Source organism: Chanos chanos, chromosome 2 (genome assembly GCF_902362185.1).
Source record: "Chanos chanos chromosome 2, fChaCha1.1, whole genome shotgun sequence".
Classification (NCBI taxonomy): domain Eukaryota; kingdom Metazoa; phylum Chordata; class Actinopteri; order Gonorynchiformes; family Chanidae; genus Chanos; species Chanos chanos.
Genome location: NC_044496.1, coordinates 7238406 through 7261222, shown reverse-complemented (window position 1 = coordinate 7261222; position 22817 = coordinate 7238406). Strand labels below are relative to the sequence as shown.

The following is a 22817-nucleotide window of genomic DNA, read 5'->3' as shown; positions in this document are numbered from 1 at the left end:
TGAACTGACAAAGTCAAAGTCGTGGTTAAAACATCCACTTTAACATCTGTAACTACAGTAACTTTAAATAAGTGGATATCACAAAACTTTCTACAGCCTATTTAATAAGCATCACTGCATCGCTGGCTTTAAATGTTTGGATAGAAAACGTGAAAACAGTGTGTTCTTGACAAAGAATGACGGTTATTTTCCCTCCTATGTGAAGAAAGACTGATGCATGCTCATAACCCCAGCAACTACATTATTATCACCCACAGGCTGCAATGTTCCCACAAAGGTGATCATTTCATTACTTGACAACTACTTAACTGGAACCTTAAAGGCGCCTTTATCATTTTGCAGAAGCAAGACTAATCCGGTATTGTAATAGAATTTACACCACATGAATTTGTTGATTAGACACACCTTTTCAGAAGATCAACAACAATGGCAACAACAATAGTGTTGTTTATACATGCATGCCAATCTGTACACATTCATTGTCATTTCCTTAATCAGTTTCATTACCTCTCGCGTATTTCTTTGGACAGTTTGCAGGCTCTCTTATTCAAATCTGGTGCATTCTTGGACACCATAACATGTGATGATCAAATCCCAAAATTTTAAATTTGCATCTGATGTAAAAGTAACAGGAAATATATCCTTTTCACATGACAGAATGAAGAATGAACACCTGAGACAAATAAACAAATAAGTAAATGTTTGCATCTGCAGCTTTTGAACAAACATGACAAACTTTGCTTTTTTATTTAAGTGTAGTCTTTACATTCTGTGTACTCCCCTTGTCCTAAGGGTCAGAAATTATTCGTCTTCACTAAACCCCTAAACTAAAGCAGCTTAACTGAATTTTAAACACCAAATCTATTGTGCAGGAAGAGACAACCTGTCATTCAGATCAAATGTTGTGAATATCTGGTCTGTCCCTCTTCACAGTGCAGAAAGACTGCATTTAATCAGTGGACGCCACTCATTTTTATGACAGCACACCTGTCATAATTGTTTTCTTTACTAAAGTAGAGGTTTATTATTATTATTATTGTTGTTGTTGTTGTTGTTATTGTTATTATTATTATTATTATTATTATTATTATTATTATTATTATTGCTAAAGGTACTGCATAGGTGCAAACATTAATTTTAAGAAATTAGCAGAAATGTACAGAAAGTAGTTTTGAATGCATTTTATTGAGGGGAAACAATAATGGTCTTGAACTTTTTTGGCAACATAGTGATATATTCTTATATATTCTTATATTCCTATATACTGTACAATGAGGAATTCAACTACAAAATACTAGTCTTCTCAAATTTTTAAAGAACATAAATCAATCAACTCTTTTTTGCACATGTAGGACAGTATGCAAGTGTGTGTGCATGGTCTTTGCAGATGTATCTCTCACATTTGCTTATCAAAGTAAATTTTGTGTATGCTTTGACATACCTGACATGCAGAAAATTTACTTCGACAAGCAAAAAAACAGTTTTTTGTGTAAAAAAAAAAGAAATACCACTTCAGATCATTTAGGTTGTTTTTTCTGTTGCTAAACATAGTGGCAGGTAATTTTATTTTTACCCTTAAGGCAACAGAATTAAGATGATCACTAATCCAAACAACTGCTAATTACTTGACTATATGCACAGCCAAAGAACGTGCTTTTTTTCAACCATTGAAAACTGAGCTTCCGGTTTTGGTGAATCCACATTGGGATTGTGTTTGCATCGCAAGGCTTGCCTGAGTCGGACGACTGCTGGTTGGATAGTCGAAGTAATGAATTCTCTGGGGCAAGCCGCAGGGACTTCAAGCGACATTTTAAGAGATGAATTGTAGCTTACTGTCATGTTGATAATAAGACTCAGTTTTCAGTTTCAATTAGTTATCTGCTCATCCCTGCAGTCAGACTGAAGTTGTTGAGGGTGATGTAACAAGGACTGGCCAGCTAACCCCTCCATGTTGTCTCACCTGCCAATATTCATACCCTGATCCCCGCCCCCATTCCCCCCGATTCTGCACCTTCTAAAGATTTTCTTTTTGCACTACAGCATGTGTTTACAATGCCATTTGTTCTGTTTCAAATACCTCAGATATATACTACCTCATTTAATGTAAATTTATACATATGTTGATACTCTTGTGTTTTTTTCCCCTGAATTTTATGTCATGTATGTCCCTATGCATGCAGGAGCAGCGGGCAGCAGCAGTAGGTAGATAGATAGATAGATAGATAGATAGATAGATAGATAGATAGATAGCCAGACAGATAGATACTTTATTGATCCCGAAGGAAATTTAGGTATCCAGTAGCTTCGTACAACACAAATACACACAATAAAAATTTAGCAGTACCCACAATAGAATAAAATAAAATAACATAAAAATTAGGCTGTATAATATATAAACTATGTCTACGTATAAACACGTGACACATTACCACACCGGGGGGTGGAGTGCCTTGCTCAAGGATACGTACGCTGTGGGTGTGGAGGGAGGGGAAAGCACTGTTCATTTACTCCCCCCCCACCACATTTTGCCTGCTGGTTCATGGGGGTCGAACCAACAACCTTTCAGTTGCAAGCCCGCTTCTCTAACCTTTAGGCCATGGCTGTTCCTGGATATGCAATTTCTATCCTGTGAACAGTGTGTAATTGTGTGCAACTGTTTCAATAGTTCACGTGTTCACATTATTAGCTGCTGCAAGCAGAGATGCAAACAGAGATTCAGGTCTCTGGATCAGAACTTCAGGGCGGTCAAATTCAGCAACCTGAGACATAGTTAGAGAGAGAGAGAGAAAGAGAGAGAGAGAGAATGAGCATTAAAAATATTTAAAGGGCAAGTTTCCTTTAATGAAAGCTTCAAGAGTAAATGAAACTCACTTGAGCAATTTTTTTTTTTTTTTTTATGTAACAAGACACTGTTGTGATGTTTGAAGGTTCGAGTTCTTGTGGTGAGGGAGGCATGGTATTAGGAGGTGTAAGAAAATATCGATACACTTAAGTATGTTTTGTGATACTGTATCGATTCTCAAAAACACTGTAGCGATTTTTAATTAATAGTTTACATGCAAAGATTCATGGCAGACAGTGGTTCATTTTGTTGTGTTTAAACCCCTGACTGCTAGAAAGCTGTGTTGTAATCTATCTTCAGCCATTTTACTCCTCCATTCCAACCTAACAACATAAACTGAGACAGGAAGTAGCATAAGGAGCACCGCTAATGTTAGAATTAGCAAACCGTGCTGACTAGTAACATTACCAGCGATGGCTAAATCCGAAAGAGTTAGACTGGCTCCCGTGGCATACAGAGCTGAAGTGTCAGCTAGGTTTGCTAAAAAAGTAGTGCTATGATGTTACAGGGACTGTGTTAAATGCAAATGCAGATCTCACTGTTCTGAGTACATAAAAAACTAGACTTTTACTCAGATTTTATGCATATGCATGGTCTTTATACTATGACAATTTTCCTAAAATTAGATTGAAAAAATCACAATTTATCGCCTTGCTTACAGTATCGCAATATATCGCAATATATCGAATTGTAACCCCTGTAGCATGATACGTATCGTATCGCCAGATTCTTGCCAATACACAGCCCCAACACACATGGTATGCGTGAACGTGTACTTACCTTTCCAAGATCCATGACAAGGATGCGGTCACTCTCCAGCACAGTGTGAATGCGGTGGGCAATGGTCAGCATGGTGCAGTGCTGAAAAGACTCTTTAATGGTGTGTTGAATAAGGGAATCTGTCTCTGAGTCAATGGAGGATGTAGCCTCGTCCAGCAGGATGATCTGGACACAAAGGGAATTTCTCACTCTCCAGATGCCTACGACTAGTGCATTTCTAATGAAATCTAACCACAACACACTGAGACTAAAAGCTACATACAAACCTGCGTTTCTATAATGAATTACATGGGACTTGATTTTTGTTAACTGATTTGTATTGTATTGGTTCAGCCAGATATCTCATTGAGAAAACTTGGTCCAGAACTTCAACTGTTTATAGACCAGATGTGTAAACAAATCTGTGTATCCATGTGGCATTTGTGTATGTGTATGTGCATACGTGAATGTGACATTTCACTGTCATTAGAGGGATGTGAGTATCTGTAGAGATGGGCGGGGGTTGTTCTTACTTTAGAGTTCCTTAACAGGGCTCGAGCCATACACATCAGCTGCCTCTCCCCCACTGAGAAGTTCTCTCCGTTCTCCACAACTGGAGCCTGCAGCTTCTCCGGTAACTTCGAGATCTGATCCATAGATAGATAGATAGATAGATAGATAGACAGAGGTCATAATTCATCATTCAATAACTGATATGCCTTGTATTTTATCTGATCTAATCATAAATAGAAGAGTCTGTAGCTGGAGCTACCATGTTGTCTTTACCGTGTCTTTCATGTAGGTCTTCTCTAAGGCCATCCATATCTCTTCATCTGTGTGGTTATTAAATGGATCCAGATTATACCTGCCGTAGGTAAACAAACATGGTCAAGAATCTGGACATATTCAGTTCAGTTTAAAAGCTGTGCAGCATCAGAGAGAATCAAATAAAACTTCAAAAATTAAATACGGATTGCTTTTCATTTTTGTATGTGTGTGTGTGTGTGTGTGTGTGTGTGTGTGTGTGTGTGTGTGTGTGTTTTTCTGTTGTGAGACATACATTAAGAACAGGTTAGATACTAAATACACACAGAGCACAAAATGCCAGCTTATGTTCAAAGTTTCCTCTTTATTAGTATGTTTTTATTATAATTAGAGGTAGTATTATATATTATCTATTGTTATTTATTAGTATTAGTATTAGCATTAGCGATATTCTGATCATTGCAATTTTGATGCATATCTTTAAAATAATATAATTAGGAGTAATTTGCAGTAAATGTGCTGATAAGTTGCTTGACAGCATTTGTCATCTACCAAGAAATTACTCATTTTAAGACCACTCTATGAATTTTTCTGTGAAAGCAGCCTCTCCTGTTTGTTGTTTAAAGTAGTAAGTAGGAGTTAGTGGCAGCCTTTGTTCTTGGTTATCCAGCACTATTGTCTTCCAGTCAATGACTGATGGTAATGAACATGTGTGAGGTGTGTGTGTGTGTGTGAGTGTGTGTGTGTGTGTGTGTGTTGATTTAGCAAGCTGTGTGTATGCTGTGTTACCTGACAGTGCCAATGAACAGCACAGGATCCTGTGGTATGACTGAGAGTTTACTTCGCAAGACCTGCAGTCCCAAAGCACCAGTGTCCACTCCATCAATCTGAATACTTCCCCCTGCTGGCTCCACCAAGCGGAACAGAGCTACACCCAGAGAGGACTTACCTAACACCAGACCAGAAAGTTACACACCTTACTCACACATTTCTCATCACTATTCCAAACTGTTGATGAAAATCCCTGAAAACGTTTGACAGCGTAAGGATAATGTGAGCTCCCCTGTACACAAAAAACTGAATGTAGTTTCTACACATAGACACATGTATGCACGTGTGTGAACTGGTTTAATCATTTTATATGTGGATGTATATATATTCAAAGTATATCCTTAAAAATATCCATATCAATATCCATAAATCTGTGGCTGGTGATTAACTTGAAATTGTTGTTAAAATTTTGTTCACTAAAGCACGGTGTATGATGCATGCTTTGCAACCACAGCATAACTCATATGATTATATGAAATCATACCAGAGCCTGTTCTTCCCACAATGCCCACTTTTTCATGGGCTTGGATTTGGAGGTTGACACCATCAAGTACTATGGGAGTATTCTCTCGGTATCTCATTGTGTAGTCTTTAAAGGTTATAGCGCCCTCTTGTGGCCAGCCCTCAGGAATCTTAGTGCCTTTGATTTGTCTGGGTGCTTCAGAGACACAGCCCTACAGAACAGAGCATTCATATTTGAATGAGACAGTAAAAGACAGTCACACTGTAAAATGTATCAACTTCAACATTATAAAGTGTTTAATTCAATCTATCTCAGAGTTATGTATGTCTGTCATTCAATATCTATAACATCTCAAATAGCATTTAAAGTCACTGATGCTTAGGATCAGTAGTCAAGATAGATCTGAGTTTTCCCTGTGATAAGTTTTGGTTTGTTTACTGCTTAAGTAACAGATATTCAATGCAGTCTATTTCAGTATTACTTCCATAGACTCAAAAGAGTCTTAAAAAGAAACAAGTCCATTTGTTTTGTATGTTGCAGCTTTCCTGTTAGCTTTGAAGACATACTCCTCTTATATGGAGTGTATGATGTTCCTTGTTAATAAATCTTAGTGATAAAAAAGATGTAGAGGTGGATTAGATAACATAAAGGAATGTGTTAAAGAATTCTCACAGTGATGTACTCTAGCAGTCTCTCCACCGAGGTGAATTTGGCCTCCACCTCCGTAGACATTTTCACTACAAACTGAAGCATCCCTGTCAACTGTGAAAAAAAAGGCCTTGTGAGTCACACAGAAGCAAAAAAAACACACTCTGGAGCCTGTTAAAAATTTCTTTAAAAGAATAAAACACACGGGTGAGCACATGCGCACCACAAATGGGTCAAATACATGTGTTCAGCGCTCTCCTCTCTTGTCAGTTGTCCAGTGCTTTTTTCATCCTAGTCTGATATACATAGAAACACAGAACACTGATTATTTGTCCCCTCAGTGTGTTACCTGGATGGTGTAGGACAGGGCCAGACCCTTTAAAGCAGGGTTGATAATGTCGTTGGAGATCAGGACCACAAAAAGCGCCACCACGAAGGTGATGGAGACAGACATGAAGTCGAGCCAGAAGGACAGCCAGCGAGTTCCACAGTTAAACAGCAGGAAGTGGTTAGAGTTGATGTCACTCAGCTCCTTAAACCTGTCAATCAAACCAACATCAGGGTCAAGAAAAAGAGACACAGTAAGAACTTTAATTTAAGACTTACAGTTTGAGAAACAAATTTCTTACTTAATTCTCTTGATTCAGGCCTGAAATTAAATCTAGGACTTGATGCCTTACTGTAGAATGTACTGCTCTCTCTTGTCATAGGCGTGGATGGTGCTCAGACCCTGGATGGTGGAAGTGGTGAGTGAAATCCATGGAGAGCGACTAACATTCTCCATCCTCTTCATCTCTCTGACGCTCCTCTGGAACACACTACAGAACAGAGATAAGTCTGACACCGAAACCAGTCGGGAATCAATACGCCTTTTTCAGAGAACATCTCCAACAGACAATACACTTACATAAGAAATCATAATCTTGATATATTTGATTCATTTGCTTGTTCAGCGACAAAGTTAAATGCAAATAAAGTACATGAATGGAAAAGAATAAATGATTATACATATGTATAACATATGTGCCTGTGTGCACACACGTGTGTGTTGCTGCATAAGTACGTGTGTGTGTGTGTGTGTGTGTGTGTGTGTGTGTATGTCAGTGCATATATATGTCTTTCTGTATGTCTGTCTTTTTAATAGAAATCTGTATGACTCACTAGAGGATAATAGAGAAGATGACCGCGAGCACTGCTACACCAATGAGCAGGTACGGAAACACTGCACAGATGGTCACGATGGTGAAGGTGACATTCAGACAGGGCTGCAGAAAGTTCTCCATGTTAAAGGGCAACACAGCATCAACCTCATCCAAGTCCTTTGAGAAACGGTTCACCATGCGACCCGTTGGAGTCGTGTCAAAAAAACTCATTGGACTGCCCAGGATCTAAAACAAAATTCACATAATCACAACATGAGTTCAGGGTTACAGAGAGAGGTTAAAAATGACTAAAAAGTCAGCTGTGAAAATGCACCACAACAAATTACTGGCATGTTCTTACTATTGAGAGATATTGTTGGTTTTCCTGAATAATAACCCTAGCTATGTATGTATGTGTGCATGTATGTACATATTTCTGTATGTATGTCTGTACATGTGTACAGTATGTATGTATGTATGCATGCATCTATCTATCTATCTATCTATCTATCTATCTATCTATCTATCTATCTATCTACAGTATTTATCTATCTATCAAAGCTTACCTTCTTAAACATGGTGTCATGAAGTTTGGAGGAGGCATGCAGAGTGACTTTGGTGAAGGAAAAGCCTTTGATGACACTGAGAATGATCATGCCAATCACTGTGAGCCCATACACCATCTGATAGAACTGAATGTCTGGATTCTGTGAGATATCTCCAGGATCCGTGACATTTGCAGACTACAATGGGAAAAAAAACTACAGGTTACACTGAGTATAGCCACAAGCATTAGCATAAAGCCACTGCACTTTAAGCACAAATATGTACAGAAAATGACTGGGCAAGCAAATATCTCTGTACACTTAGGCTAAATCATCTGTTTAACTCATTCTTATAACCTAATCCAGTATATTGTATGCTGTACTTCATTATTGCTTTATAATCTTTCTCATAAAAAGTATAAAATTATACTGTTAAAGGACAATTCTGCTACTTTGCTACTTTTTCCAGTATTAGCTTCTTACCTTAAAACAGCTCAACAAAAATTTGAAGAAACCAAGCCTTGGCCTCATTCGCTACTATGGTTTCTAAAGATGCTAACTGTTAGCATCGAGAAAGTCAACTGTCTAATCCAGTGGGATGCATCAAGTCAGCATAAACGGAGGTGTTTTAAGGAAGAAACATAATGGGGAGGGGGACTTTTCCAACAAATGGAAATGTCCTATAAACCAATGTTTCTCAATCCTGCTCCTGGGGAACCCCTGCTCTGCATATCTTCTATCTATCCTTGCTCGGAAACACAACTGATTAGTGTGATTAACATGCTCTTCATTAAATCAGGTGTGCTCAGCCAATCAAAAGTGCCACTGATGAGGTCAGTCAGGTAGGTAGAGCAGGGAATGATGGAAAACGTGCAGAGCAGGGGTCCCCCAGGAGCAGGATTGAGAAACACTGCTATGAATAGAATAATGTGCACTTACTCCAGTGCCCTGATCTAACCAGTAACTGAGCCACCAGTTACTGAACGCTGTACTCCCCACCATCAGAACAAAGATCAGCATGACCAAGGACAACAGGAAGTACCCTGGAAATAACCACACACACACACACACACACAGGTCAGCAGCACTTCTAAGCAGGTAGAATGTGACTGATTTGGCCAGGAAAATCATACATGAAAAGATTTCAATGCTCCCGTTATTTCCACACTGAACTGTAAATTCATTTTTTAGTGATCTATTATCTATAATCAAATGCAATCATAAGAATAACAGTGGTAAATGACAAACCCGTTGCTGTTGTGGAAACACTCACCTCCTGCAGCTTTGCAGTATTGATGGTATGTCCTCCACGTGACTGAACCCTCCTGAGAGACCTCCTGAGTCACCAGCTGGTTTCTGGATTCTGTGACAGACACATACACATACAGAGTTAAACCTTCATTCCCTCAGACAGTCTCAGACGAATACTGAAAGCATTTCCATGTATTATACCATTGCTCTTTTGAAATATAATAAAAGCATGTATTAAATTGCAAGACAATATCTGTTTAGAGTATACTTTTGATTTCACCTTTTTCTTTTGGCAGATCATCTGATCCAGTCTTCTCATCTGACATATCGAAAGCTATGGAAATACAGAGACATTGTAAGAAAGTAAATCCATTTCAACAACACCAATCAGACAGACAGACAGACAGACAGATAGATAGATAGATAGATAGATAGATAGATAGATAGAATGTTTAACCTTGATTATCAATCCCATTCATTTTGATGTTATCTTGGTTCTTCTCTTTTTGTTCTGTTGGGCCCTTTTTCACTTCTGAGGCTGCTTGGTCTTGGTTCTGATCCTGTACAATTCAAAGGTCATAACAGTGAGGTTCAGCTTCATTTTCAGTGTGACTGTTCAATTAATTCCATGTAAATGAACATTAACTATAAAATAATTTATGTGATGAAAGCCACAGAGGTCATGCCATGAAATATCGTAATTTACCAGGAACAGCATGTTGAGTTTAAGACCATCAGTTGCACTTAAAGGGACGTAATTTATTCTCAGTGAGGCATAATCAGTAACTAGAAACAGTAGCTTTGTGCTTACATTCGGCTGCTCCAGCTGGTAATTGTTGATAAGTTGAGCATATCGATCCTTTGCTTTCATCAGGTCTTTGTGTGTCCCAGCTTCTGTAATCTCTCCATTCTCTAACAGGAGAACCTCATCACAGAACTCCAGATACTGCAAATGAAAAAAACAAAAAAGGAGAAGTGAGGAGACCAGAGGAAAGGTTACAGCAATAACTGAAATCTTTATTGGAGTAATCTTTATTGAATAATTTTTTATTTCAAGACCAGAGGGAAACAACACCGATAATGAATTTGTGTTTGCACGAGTAAGCATGAACTATCAGTTCAAACAATATATATTACAGTCTTCCTCAACAACATGAGACACTGCCTTATTACATAAGCTTCAGGTCAAACACCAGCTCCCTATCTAGGGGAAAGGTTTGACAGTACATGATCTGTCACTCAGAACCTTGAAAATCCAACTTAAGTAGGGAAATAACTACTATTAAAAACTATAGTATATACTGTAATAAATGGAATGAAATTGGTCTGTTTCCTGCTGTGGGCAGAGAACAGAGTACTACGGTCACTATCCAATGACTGTATGTAAAAAAAATAAAACATGAACTGCCTAAAAGTTCTAAATGTCTCGATTCATTTAGGTCTTTTAGTTAGATTAGTTAGATTCAATTTTGTTTCTCTGTAACTGATAACATTCAGCATAAGGCTTTCAACTCTGGCCCCCAATTCCACAAGTCCCGAGAAACCTAGAAAACAGGTCTGTAAACTCCTCAGCCATGTAGGGACAGAGAGAAAGTGCTAAAAACTGAAACCAGTAGGACCTTGGGAATGGAGTCTAAGGTTTGAATGTGGCATGAAGTCTTATACCTGAAGCTGGTGTGTGACCAGAATGATAGACTTCCCCTTCAGCTCCTTCTTAATGCACTCCTCAAAGATGTGTTTGCCAACGTGTGCATCCACTGCTGAGAGAGGATCATCTAAGAGGTAGATGTCTTTGTTTGAATAGACTGCTCTTGCCAAGCTTATTCTCTGCTTCTGTCCACCAGACAAGTTCAAACCCCTCTCGCCAATCTGAACAAAAAAATAGACCATACACCCATGAGACACAAATCCCAAATAAATAAGATGTTTCAAAGGCATTTCATAATATTCTAGTGAGCAAACCTCAAAGTGTGTAAACAATGAGAACTAGTAATCTTAAAGCAAAGGATAACTTGAGGACTGAAAACCTATTAACATAGTATATCTAAGACAACATACCTCAGTCTTATCTCCAAAGGGAAAAATTGCCAAATCTGGTTTGAGATTGCAAGCGTGAATAGCTCTGTTATATCTGTACATGAAACAGAAACACAGAAGTATACAAATTATAGTTCACTAAATAGCCCAAGTCTGTCTTATCCATTAAAGCAGATATTGTGCAAAGGGGCAACATCCGAGAATGGTCATTACGTCTGCAATAAAACAGTCTTATCAAACAAGTGTGGCGTGACATACTTCGATGACTATTATGAGTCGTTTTGTATTAAGACAGTATAACTGTACGTCCTCCTGCGTGCACAGTTCCAGATGAACTTATATATAACAAACAGATTGCTTTAGATCATGTAAACTATACTCCAGGTCTTTGTTCTGGGGCCTTGCTATACCTGGCCTGGTCAAAGGGCTCTCCCATTAGGATGTTGTCTTGCACAGTGCCGTGAAAAATCCAGGCTTGCTGGGAAACGTAAGCAAACGATCCGTCTACGCTCACAGAGCCGTTTAGCAGGTGCATCTGAAGAGCATAGTCAATTTGTTAACAGAACAGAAAACGAAGAAAACCCTCAATCACACGGTAACAATTACAAATTATTTGTTTACAAAGGTCACACAAGTTCACTGCAAAATGATTGAAAAATCTTTTTTCAGTGCCTGCTAAATGAAAACATTTTCAGAGCCCTAACCACATGCACTTTAAGAAATGTAATATAAATCAGATGTTTTACTATCTCTGTAACCGTTTCCAGGTAAACTTTTTGTAGATTTCTGTAATCATTTCAGACAAGCATTTCTAGAATTTTGGATACCTGTTCTAGAATGCTGGATATCAGTGATGTTTTTCCACTTCCAACATTGCCACAAACTCCAAGCAGATTACCCTGTGGACACAGAGAGAATGACTGCTACAATCCCATAGAAAATAAAGAAAATTAAAAATAATAATCAGCATAATCATTAATAAGATACAACAATGTGTAAAGTACTATTCAATGTCCATGAATACTAGACTTGTACTGTATACTAGACCTGTACCTTGGGTAGAGAAAATGTCATGTTCTTTAAAGTTTGCTTGGGTTCTTCTGTATGCATTCCACCTTTCTGAGTGCCATTCTGAAATTGGTTCTTTGACTCTTTGACTCCTTTTACCCCATTGGTGGTGCCGTTGGTGGCTGATGGGCTGCTTTCAGGTGCGCTCCAAGAGAATGAAGCTTTCTCCATCTGTATAGCTGAGTGCTGACTCTTTATCGTGGTCAGGTACGACTTTGGATTCTGAGTCAGCATCAGTTTCTGACAATTCAAAGTGAACATATGTTTAATAAATTTCATAAATATATCTGTTCAAATGGGTGAACGTCTTTAATGAAAATAAATGATGAAATGAAGAGCTGATGATAAAATAGCAGATTTGATTTATATCTTTTAGTTTCAAGATTCTCAGTTATATATATATTGCTTTCTCAATTTATGAGGGTGAAATATCAATATATAGTGTTCAGGGCTCTTCCTTAGAGGTGAAGATATGTGGATCTAAATCCTCTGTGAATTTTTTTCATGTGTAAAACGCTGACATAACAGGCTCACACAACATACCTAGTCTTAAAGCACCTGTTCCTATAAAGGAGGTTACGACCAATGTACCAACATGTCTTTTATCTTTACTAAAAACGTGCGCAGAGAGCAACTAGTGTATCTTTACACGAAGACCGTGTAGTCAATGTTTATATGTACTCTTGCCTCAAGTGCACTCTGATAAAGGAACCATGACAGAAAACGAGAGACAGACAGACACAGAAAGTTCTGAAGGGATAAGGAAACAACATTAGTAATACTGATAAAAAAGTAGTGAAGTGAGGCGGGACAACAGGAGTGGTAATAAGAATGTAAATGAAGTCTTACCTTTAATCGAGCCAATGAAACCTGGGCTTCAGCCACTGATTTTACAGCAACAGGCAGCAGAGCCAAAGAAAATCTCATGCAGTTGAATATAGCGATGATAGTGTAGGCCTGCAGAAAGAAGAGGAGAGTGAGAGAGTTAAGAAGGGATGGGGATCTGCACATAAACATAAAGTTTCATTATGTGTAACACATAGACCATAGGCTGGTAACACTTCAACAGATTGTCTGGGTCATATGTGTGTTGTGTGGAAGCGTTAATTACTATATGGTAAATAATTTAACACTGCAGAACTAAGGCTGAGCATTTTATGATTATAGTTTTTAAATCCTTTAATACAAATGTTAAGGTAAGAAAATAAAGTATTAGAGAAAATGATTTTTAATTGGTTTATTTCAGGATTGGGAAAGTGCTATGTTGACACTGTAAGCTGACTGTTTGAGGACCAGAGGGGGAAATGAGAGATACCCACAGTAGAAGGACGGAGTGGGAACTTGAGTAATGTGTGAGCGATGAAGGTTATGATGGTGGCCAGGGTGGGAATGATGGCAATTATGGAAGAATTCATACTCTGTGCGTAACCAGCTTTTTCCAATAGCGATCGCTCATTTTTCCTAATACCTGAGGGGAGAGAGAGGGAGAGAGAGAGGGAGAGGGAGAGAGAGAGAGAGAGAGAAAATACAGACGTACTTTAGCAGTGATTCACAGTGACACAGATAGTGGACCTGTAAGTGAAATAACATATACTGAAAAACAGATCTTTCTGGAATAGTACAACTGATGGAGAGCTACACAGAGGTATTTCTCACAAAATTATGACATAAACTTAGCACTGAAAATGAAATAATTTGATAGTATGATTCCTCCTCTTGTTAGTGTACTACAAATAAAGCTCAAATGTTACAAAGTTCAAGTTTAATACCTGTGATTTTCTTCTCAAATGATTCTTCCCAGGCATACATTTTAATGAGCTTGATAAAGGTTAGAACCTCATTCATGGTGCGAACACGGCTGTCTGTCACGGTCACTGCTCGCCTCCTGAATACATTAATCAGTCTGGCAATGGAGAACTACGTAGATAGATAGATAGATAGATAGATAGATAGATAGATAGATAGATAGATAGATAGATAGATAGATAGATAGATAGATAGATAAAATTTCAAAAATCAAATGGGGAGACACAGAAAACAGTGTAAATCTTTTGATTCTGCCCGACACAGTGAAAGGATCAGAGGAAGAGGAGAAAACTTACCTGGATGGGGATGAAGATTAGGTAAATCAGCACTCCTATGATAGCAGTGTAGCCCAGGATGTAACAAGCATATGCAATGCACATGATGAGTAGAACAGGAATACAGAGAGAAAAGGTTCCGAACACCACTGCTTCAAACATGCGATAGCCATCAGCTGTCAAGACATTGATCGTCTGGAACAACAAAATGTAGGAGAACACTGGAATCAATTTGACCATTTATGAAGGGTACAAAACATACCATAGACACTGTTTGACATCATGGTAATCTGACTGATTAAGGCCTGGTTTTGTACACTTTGAATATTATCTACCTCTTTCTCTTAGGTGACAAAGGACTGAAGACAGTTTGGGAATTTGCAGAATTAAATGACGCTGAATGTTTGAGAAATTTAAATGGAGTTTTTGGTTGAAGTTAAGAACATTAGATAAATGAAACTCCAAAACTTTCATGCTAACCCGTTGACAGAACAGAGCTATATTACATCAAGGTAAAACAAAAAGAAAGAAAAGAAAGAACTATGGAAAATTACGATACAAAAAATACATATCTAAAGCATACCTCTCCAACAGAGATACTATTCATCACCCTCAGTGAGATGATCTTCTGGAAGGCCATCATGGAGAAAGCACTCTTCACTCTAATGGCTGTACGAATATTCACTGCCCACATCAGAGAGACAAAAAACGCCTTGAAGAACTCAGAGAAGAACAGGGCTACACAAAGGCCCAAACTATGAACAAGTGTTGAAGACTCCTGTGGCTGTTCTATGATGTTCAGGATCTCATTTACCAGGACAGACTAAGAATCATGGAAAACAAAGAGAAAATGGGTTGTGCTGTGATCCACTGAATCTGAACATCCACAAAAGTCAGGAAATATTTGCAAATACAAGTCAAAATCCTGATAAATGCAGCTCAGGATATATTGTACACTTAGGATTTTATGTAAACTTTAAAACATATGTTTCACTTAATGGTCTTAATCATTATACACTAAATCAGAACTCTAGTGAAAAACAGGAGAAAAAGAGGAATCATACCGGTCCAATAAAAACACAGAAGGTAAAAGCGACAGAGATGATGAAAGAGGCTATTAAACGGGTTCGTTGGAAACGCATGATAATTCGGCCCAAAGATGCCTTCTCCGAGCCCACCCTGGATACCTCCTCCTCCCACAGTCTCTGCAACCTGAGCACACACAGTATCAGTTGAGAGTCTGAGAGTGGAAATCTTGCAACCATCAAGTCAGAACATATTTTGTGTCCCAAACTGTCCATATCAAAATGAATGTGCATAGTGAAGAGCAAACAAAGAAAAAAATGATGTCTTTTACATTTTGTGTGACAGGGAGAGTGATGGCATCGCTGTTAATTTCAATATCAACCACATTACTTGTATCAACATATGACAAAACTGGACAGATGTAGGGTTGGATATGATTCATTTAACAGTCTTTTACTCTTAAACTGTGTGACTTTAGGTTTAGGATAAGCCACAGGACACAGTAGAGAAGTTATAGTAAAACAGGGTGCAATAACAAGGGGTTGAGAGACATATGTTAATAATAATGTTGATAGACTTTTTGCTTGATTACACTTTTCATTTGGAGATATATTATAAAGGTAACAAAGGTTAATCTACGACCTCTCTGCAAACATGGTGTATTGCTGACTGTGTATTTATCTTGTCAAATATTAACGCTGCTGTTTGGGGGGGGGGGGGTAGTTCCCTGATAACACTGCTGATGCTGTTCTTTCATTACTCAGCCTTGCTGGTTGTCACTATGATTGTACATTTTACTGAATTTTCAGAGGGGAAATGTGTAACCTACTATGTGTAACTGTGTGTTCTTATATAAGCAGCAATGCCATCACTCTCCCTGTCAAACTGACATACTACTTAATTGTCACATAAGCGATTCAGTTGCAGTTGAACTGAATGAGGCCCTCTATTTTCTTTGCAGTGTTAGGAGAATAGGAAAAACCTTTTTCCATTGTTGTGTGCTCCATCGTGAGACGACAGAGACAGCGAACTCCGGTCAAGGCGGTTCCGGAACAGTCTCCACATCATGGGCGTCATCCATGCGAACGTGGTGAAGGAAAAGAACCCGGCATCATCCAACGGGTGTGACCTTACAATCCAACATACAGTCACACACAATTAAACGCACATTACCAAGAGAGGAATTTTGAGAAGTGGACAAATATTGCATGAGGAGAACAGTTCAAATTATGCGCTGTGGGTAAAAACTTCCTCTTTAGAATCTGCACTGTGTCTTGATTATCCTAAGCTTCTGATGACTGTAAATAAACATGTATAAATAAATAAAATGGCCATTTTTCATACATTAAAAATGAAAATTTCTCATAAGCCGTTGTTCTGTTATGCATATCACTTTGTGCTGTGCTGTATAAAAGGTCTAATCTTTAAACAGTCAGACTGTTGAGGTAATACTCTTTGATTCCTTTGGACCACAGCAATAACATCTACACTGTGAAAAGGAAGTGGCCACTCATTTGTAAATTATGTACAAAAATCTGGAAAAAATCTCTCCTGAAACTCACATCTTTTTCCATATGATCTTAACCAGCTGGTGGCTAAAAACACACAACTACTACTTTAAAAACCTAACACTGACATTTTACTGTTTGACTTTGACCTTAACTTTAATGTGTAGGTCTCACTTACTTAGAACCAAAGCGGAAAGGAATGAGGCTCTGTAGTGTGGCATGATATTTATGATGTGTAGGAGGGGGTTCTCTTTCCCGGTAGTCCAGTTGTGGTAAACCCTCAGGAAATGAATTCATGGTGACACTTAATTCTGTTGTTGAAGGAGAACTTGCCCTCCTCTGTTTCTACATATGAGGAACAAGCAAGAGAGAGATAAAGTGATACAATGACAGAGGAAAGAAATGAAAAGAACAGCTATTAAGACATCAAACATGCAAACAGATGCGAAGTTTTCAGCAATTCATTGCGTTCAAGTAAAATGAAATGATTCAAACAAAGAAACAAGCTAACAAACAAATGAACCTCTGACATAAACCAGCGCCAAAGTAAAATAAATCACAGTGAGGATGTCTATGGATCTGTCAAGTCTCTAATAACCGATAAAGACAGAAAGTGTTAGAGCAGTATACTGATACACTCACAAATGAGACTCCCTCCACATTCTCACAGATCGCTGACGTAGTTGAAAAGCTCCTCATATTTTTAAAAATCTCTATGAACGAAGATGCAAACAGATTAACAGACAGCTCAGATAGATAGATAGATAGATAGATAGATAGACAGATAGACAGATAGATAGATAGATAGATAGATAGATAGATAGATAGATAGATAGAGAGAGAGATAGAGAGAGAGATGACTTTATAATCCCCAGAGGGAAATTAAATCTTCATAGCAGCCAGATACATTAAAATACAAATGACAACAGGTACATGAACACACAGCAGCTAAGATGAATAAACAGTAAGACTAGTAAATGGATAAGTGGAGATATTGACTGAGGGTCTGGTTATAAATAAGATACAGATACACCAACACAAAGAACAAAATATAAAGTCTATGCATAAATATAAAGCTTTCAATCCATATAAAAGAGAACCGAGTATCATACAATCCTACCATACATTATCATTCATACACTTCAAACCGAACAGCTATGACTTAGAGCAACTGAGTGGAGATTCAGTACCTTCTGTTTTGTCAGAGGTGAAGAACAGCTCCTGTCAACGGCGCGCTGTAAATAAATAAAATGCTCTCATTCCAACGTGCTTTGCTATCCCATGCTATGAACTTACATCACAGGATTTTCTGAGTCTCAAAGGTTGACTTGTAGAGAGCCTCTATCAGTCCTCTACAGTCCACCCCCTCCTCCCCTGCCACCACCTGTGCTCTAATCTTCTGTTCTTCATTTTCAGCAATCATATATTTAAGGCCATTGAGACATTTTTTGTTTTCTGGGTGATAGGCGAAAAACCTCCAGCCAGAGTTATTGTGAGACATCACTTCCAGAAATTTAGAAGGGGATTTTCATATGAATCACATTACTCGTATCAACGTATGATACAACTGGACAGATGTAGGGTTGGATATGATTCACTGAACAGTCTTTTACTCTTAAACCGTGTGATTCAGGTTTAGGATAATTCATAGGACACAGTAGAGAAGCTACAGTAAAACAGGGTGCAATAATGAGAGGCTGAGAGACATATTTTAATTAAAATGTTGATAGACCTTTTGCTTTTTTAAACTTTTATTTGGAGGTATACTGTAAAGGTTACAATGGTTAATCTTTGATCTCTCTAAAAAAATGGTGTATTGCCGAATTCATCTTGTCAAATATTAACGCTGGTTGGTCAGTGCTGTAGGTCAGGGGTTTTCAACCTTTTTCGACATGCCCCCTCCCAACCCACCCCACTTGCCGGTTTGCGGCTAAAAATCTCTTAATCTTGCGCCCCCCCCTTGACAGGTGCTCCATCAACCCCCACCCCCCCACCGGGGCGGGTCCCACAGCTTGAAAACCCCTGATGTAGGCGAGAAGCCATCCCTGTCTGTGTAGACGTTTGTTGCTTGATAACAGTGACAATACTATTCTTTCATGACCCAGCTTTACTTATCGTCACTGTGATTGTACATTTTACTGAATTTTCGGAGGGGATTAATGCGAGGCAATAAATAAAGAATCTAAACTATGCTACACATCAAAGTAGCTATTCAGCTCAGGTACATCATCAATTTAAGCAGTTTTAAATACAAACTAAAGGGCTAATGTTATATGTAGGAATCCCTAAACACCCCACACAAAGTACCACCCAATGAGGCTAACTACTGGCAAAATTACTCACAGCTGATGCTAGCTAGTTAGATACAATATCACTGGGCTCTTGAAAAACCACAATCTATAACAAGACTAACTATCCTATGACCTAAACCCAGTTATTAGCTAACTGCAAGAGTTAACTACTGGGTCAACGAAGGGTTAGCTATAATTACTTGAAATTTACTGGTTAAAATGTCAGAGGGCAATGAGACTGGAATGTAAATTGGAGAATGACTAATCATTGATCTTCCCATTGTTTCTGACTGTGTGTGAACTGATAAAGAAATAGTATGGCAACATAAAGTAAAGTTACACCACAACGACCGCTTGTATTGAAGAGTAAACCACTGTTTCCGAAAGACAAGCAGGTATGAACTTTGAAGAAAGCAGTGTCGTGCCAATAGTGGAGACAGTTATATTAAATGGTTCCTGCTAAATGTTAAGCAAAATACTAACAGTATCCAAAAATGGCCATTTATTTATGAGTGGTTGTGGGTTTGTCTGTGTCTCCTGTTCTGTCCTTAGTATCTACCTCTCTCCTCCTGACAGGCTGTCCCACCTGTAATACTTGTGATTCTAATGATAAGCCACCTTTGAGAATTGATGTGGAAGGATGTGGCGACAATCATAAATTCCTGGGAGAAGAGAGATGTTGATGGTTATACTCTAGTTATTCTTCAAGAGTTACATTTACATTTATTAATTTTGCAGGTACTTGTTTCCATAGTGACTTCAAATGCAGGCAGAGTACATAACACAGCAAATAACCACTGAGGAGCTGACTGTTGCATAAGTGCCTGCAATAAGTTCATTATCAGGATAGAAACACACACAAGTAATTGCAGATGCAGTTGTTGTGAGCATGTTCCTGCTCAGACTTTATTGTTGTATAGCCTGTTTACGTGGTTGCCTAAAGCCTTGTAAATGATCGAATAATCGAGTAGTGTGAAAAAAACGTTATCTTGTGAGAAAGATGTACGGAGTGGGAATAGGTGAGAAGACTCCATCCACACATTATGTTATGGACTGAACCACAGACGGGGTTCTAACAAACCTTACGTGAGAACCTGAACCCAGCAAGATTCAGTTACTCTGAACAACTCTATAGCTAAGTGCTCTGAACACAGAAACTAGAAATTGTTCAAAATAACAAAATAACTTGGCCTATAGATATACTAACTAACAGCATCAAAGTAGCCAAAATACTCTTTGAATTAAAGTCTCCCCGACAACCTAGTCAATGAATCACCATGTTCTGTAAACTCGTGCATTTTGTTTTACATATTGCTGAACATAGAAAGTAAACGTCTATGAAAACAAGTACGGAATGAATCTACTGTAGATTAAAATTAAGCTTTATATGGAACTAGGGCAGTCGCTACATAGATACACAAAACACTCTGAGCTACACTCAGAAAAAGCAATAAACTAATTATTCTAGTAATGAACTAACACGAGATACAGAGTACACTTTGGTACGATCAGAATTATTGAACAGAGATTATTCCATATAGAAGCACGCTTAACCATAAGGAAACTAAGTGGCATAGCAATGGCGTTACATATACTAAAAGCAATGATGAAAAGACAATATAGAGAGCAAAATAGCAGACCTAGTCACGATAAGGTGCAAAAGTCCGGAGTTATTCAGGGTGTTTCAGACAACACTGAGTTGATTCTTCTGTCAGTTTCGGGATGCGGCAAGCGGCAAGAATCAACGAGAGAAGGCTTCAGATGTTCTGATTCCTCCCACAGCCCGGCAAGAAAGGTCGAGTCGTTCTTGGGAGGTGTTGGGGATTTATCTGATTCGAAAGCGTGGGGCAGGTGTGAGGGGTGAGGGGTGTTCTCCCTTTGCTGGTGTCTCTGCGTAAAGGGGAGGGATCCTCCTGGACACTGGAGAATGATTTGTCAGATAGTAGTATTTCTAAGGCTTTTTAGAGAAACTAAAGTTGGTAAGTTGTTCTGAATGTATTCGGAACATGATACTTAACTGGTAGTCGTTACATTATAAACCTGTGTAGCGCGTTAATAGTTATGGAGTTTGTTCTAAGTTAATACGCGAAATTATTTGATGTCAAATCATTTTTCTTTTAATGAATATGGTTTGTGCTTGCGTGGAGGCATGTGGAATTCGTTTTGTGGGATCATCTGAGTTCAGCGGACCACAGGTTATTGCCGGTACACTGTAAACCTGTTTAGTGCGTTAACATTTATGGAGTTTGTCATAAGTTAATACGCGAAATTATTTGATAATGTCAAATCATTTTTCTTTTAAAGGATATGGGTTGTGCGTGAGTGGAGGCATGTGGAATTCGTTTGATGGTGTCATCTGAGTTCAGTTAGCCACAGGATTTTGCCGTCTGAGGCGATCTGACCCGAATGGCAACTGATTCCTCTCAACGTGAGCATATTCTCCTTCGGGCCTTGAAATTCTTTGGAGCAAGCAATAATCAGTCTTCACTGTTGCTATTAGTGACGCTGCTGGTCACCCGTATCTCCTACTGGTGCAGGTCTCCTGAATGTGGCCATGCAGCTGAGCAGTCTCTCCTTCACTGGGTTGGCATTCTAGGCTGGAATATGCTATGATGGAAGCACCTAATGTCTGGAAATGGCTAAGTCCACTCCAAACAAATAGCAAAGCGTCCTCATGACAGGCCACATGGATAGGGTGCCTGACTGCTAATTGCTCAAAGGTTAATTCTAGCCAAACCATACCCTTGTTATTTCTTTGTGCTGCTCTAGGCTGTATAATTCAGATCACTGATTTAATGCTGCAGTGGTTGACCTTGGACATGTGTCTGGCTATGGTGCTCACTGAGGAGCAAGTTGGTCATGAGGGAGGCTTTTGCTCACATATCTAGAAAGGCTTCTATGTCCATGACACTGGGTGGCCTTGACTGCTTGTGCTGCAGTGAGCAAGGCTTACTGTATTTGATAGGCTGAGTCCATCTATTTTGCTCAAGGTGGCCTGGGAGCCCTGATAGCTGCCTTGGCTTCGAGGAAAGGCTGCTGTCTGGTCAGCTCCATTGTTACAGCATTAACAGCAATCACCTGTGGTTGCTTTGGTGTTGTTATTTCTTACTGCAACAGTTTTGCCAAATGTACTCTGCAGTGTCCACCACCAGAGGGAGTGGTATAAGTACTCCTTTAGCTTACCCAGTGACAATACACTTCATATCAGCATATACCTTCTGCAAGAAAGCAGTTTGCAGAACCTGCTTGTAATCCTTGGGGTAGCAATTCTGACAGTAAATGTTGACAAGGGCATCTAGGTAATACCTTCGAGTTCTGTAGATCCCTCTTGGTGTTTCCTCATTGTTAATGTTGTGATTGTAGTCAGATAGTTGGTAAGGGGCTTGAGAGCTTGATACAGGTCGTCAAAGAATAGCATATAACTGTTGAGGTAGCTGACAGCCCAGATTCTAGGACCTAAGGTCAGAGCCTAGATCAACAGGTTGGTCTTATCTTCATCTGTCTTCAGCTGCAGGAAAGAGGCTTAATGCACAACCAACTTGAGAAACGAGGCCACAGAA

The 22817-nt window shown here is 38.8% G+C and overlaps 1 protein-coding gene across 3 annotated transcripts; it reads right to left on the bottom strand.

Annotated features, from left to right (window-relative positions):
• Positions 1-1194: 1194 nt before the first annotated feature.
• LOC115804398 (multidrug resistance-associated protein 9) lies at positions 1195-21067 on the bottom strand. Of its 3 annotated transcripts, XM_030764815.1 has the most exons (33): positions 20898-21067; positions 19817-19919; positions 18157-18201; positions 17609-17679; positions 17145-17311; positions 16441-16587; positions 15497-15644; positions 15016-15255; positions 14454-14627; positions 14121-14268; positions 13671-13819; positions 13201-13308; positions 12337-12591; positions 12111-12182; positions 11694-11818; positions 11305-11377; positions 10912-11115; positions 10058-10192; positions 9704-9806; positions 9527-9580; positions 9269-9358; positions 8935-9038; positions 8017-8193; positions 7470-7696; positions 6989-7126; positions 6658-6847; positions 6333-6422; positions 5682-5871; positions 5156-5315; positions 4388-4466; positions 4135-4248; positions 3623-3787; positions 1195-2759 (listed from the first exon to the last, which is right to left on the bottom strand). In XM_030764815.1, exons 4-33 carry the CDS (start codon positions 17663-17665, stop codon positions 2667-2669), a joined length of 4176 nt encoding a protein of 1391 aa, XP_030620675.1. In that variant the 5' UTR covers positions 17666-17679; positions 18157-18201; positions 19817-19919; positions 20898-21067; the 3' UTR covers positions 1195-2666. The 3 variants fall into 3 exon arrangements, with proteins under 3 accessions (XP_030620675.1, XP_030620676.1, XP_030620674.1); XM_030764816.1 differs by lacking the exons at positions 19817-19919; positions 20898-21067 and having other exon boundaries at positions 18157-18327; XM_030764814.1 differs by lacking the exons at positions 18157-18201; positions 19817-19919; positions 20898-21067 and adding an exon at positions 18087-18121.
• Between the last annotated feature and the right edge of the window lie 1750 nt (positions 21068-22817).

Coding starts and splice junctions, on each gene's coding strand:
- LOC115804398 (XM_030764814.1), bottom strand. Junction 13,820..14,120: donor ATTTGAGAAGAAAATCACAG/GTATTAAACTTG, acceptor CTCTCCCCTCAG/GTATTAGGAAAAATGAGCGA. Junction 11,819..12,110: donor TATCCAGCATTCTAGAACAG/GTATCCAAAATT, acceptor TATGCTCTTCAG/ATGCACCTGCTAAACGGCTC.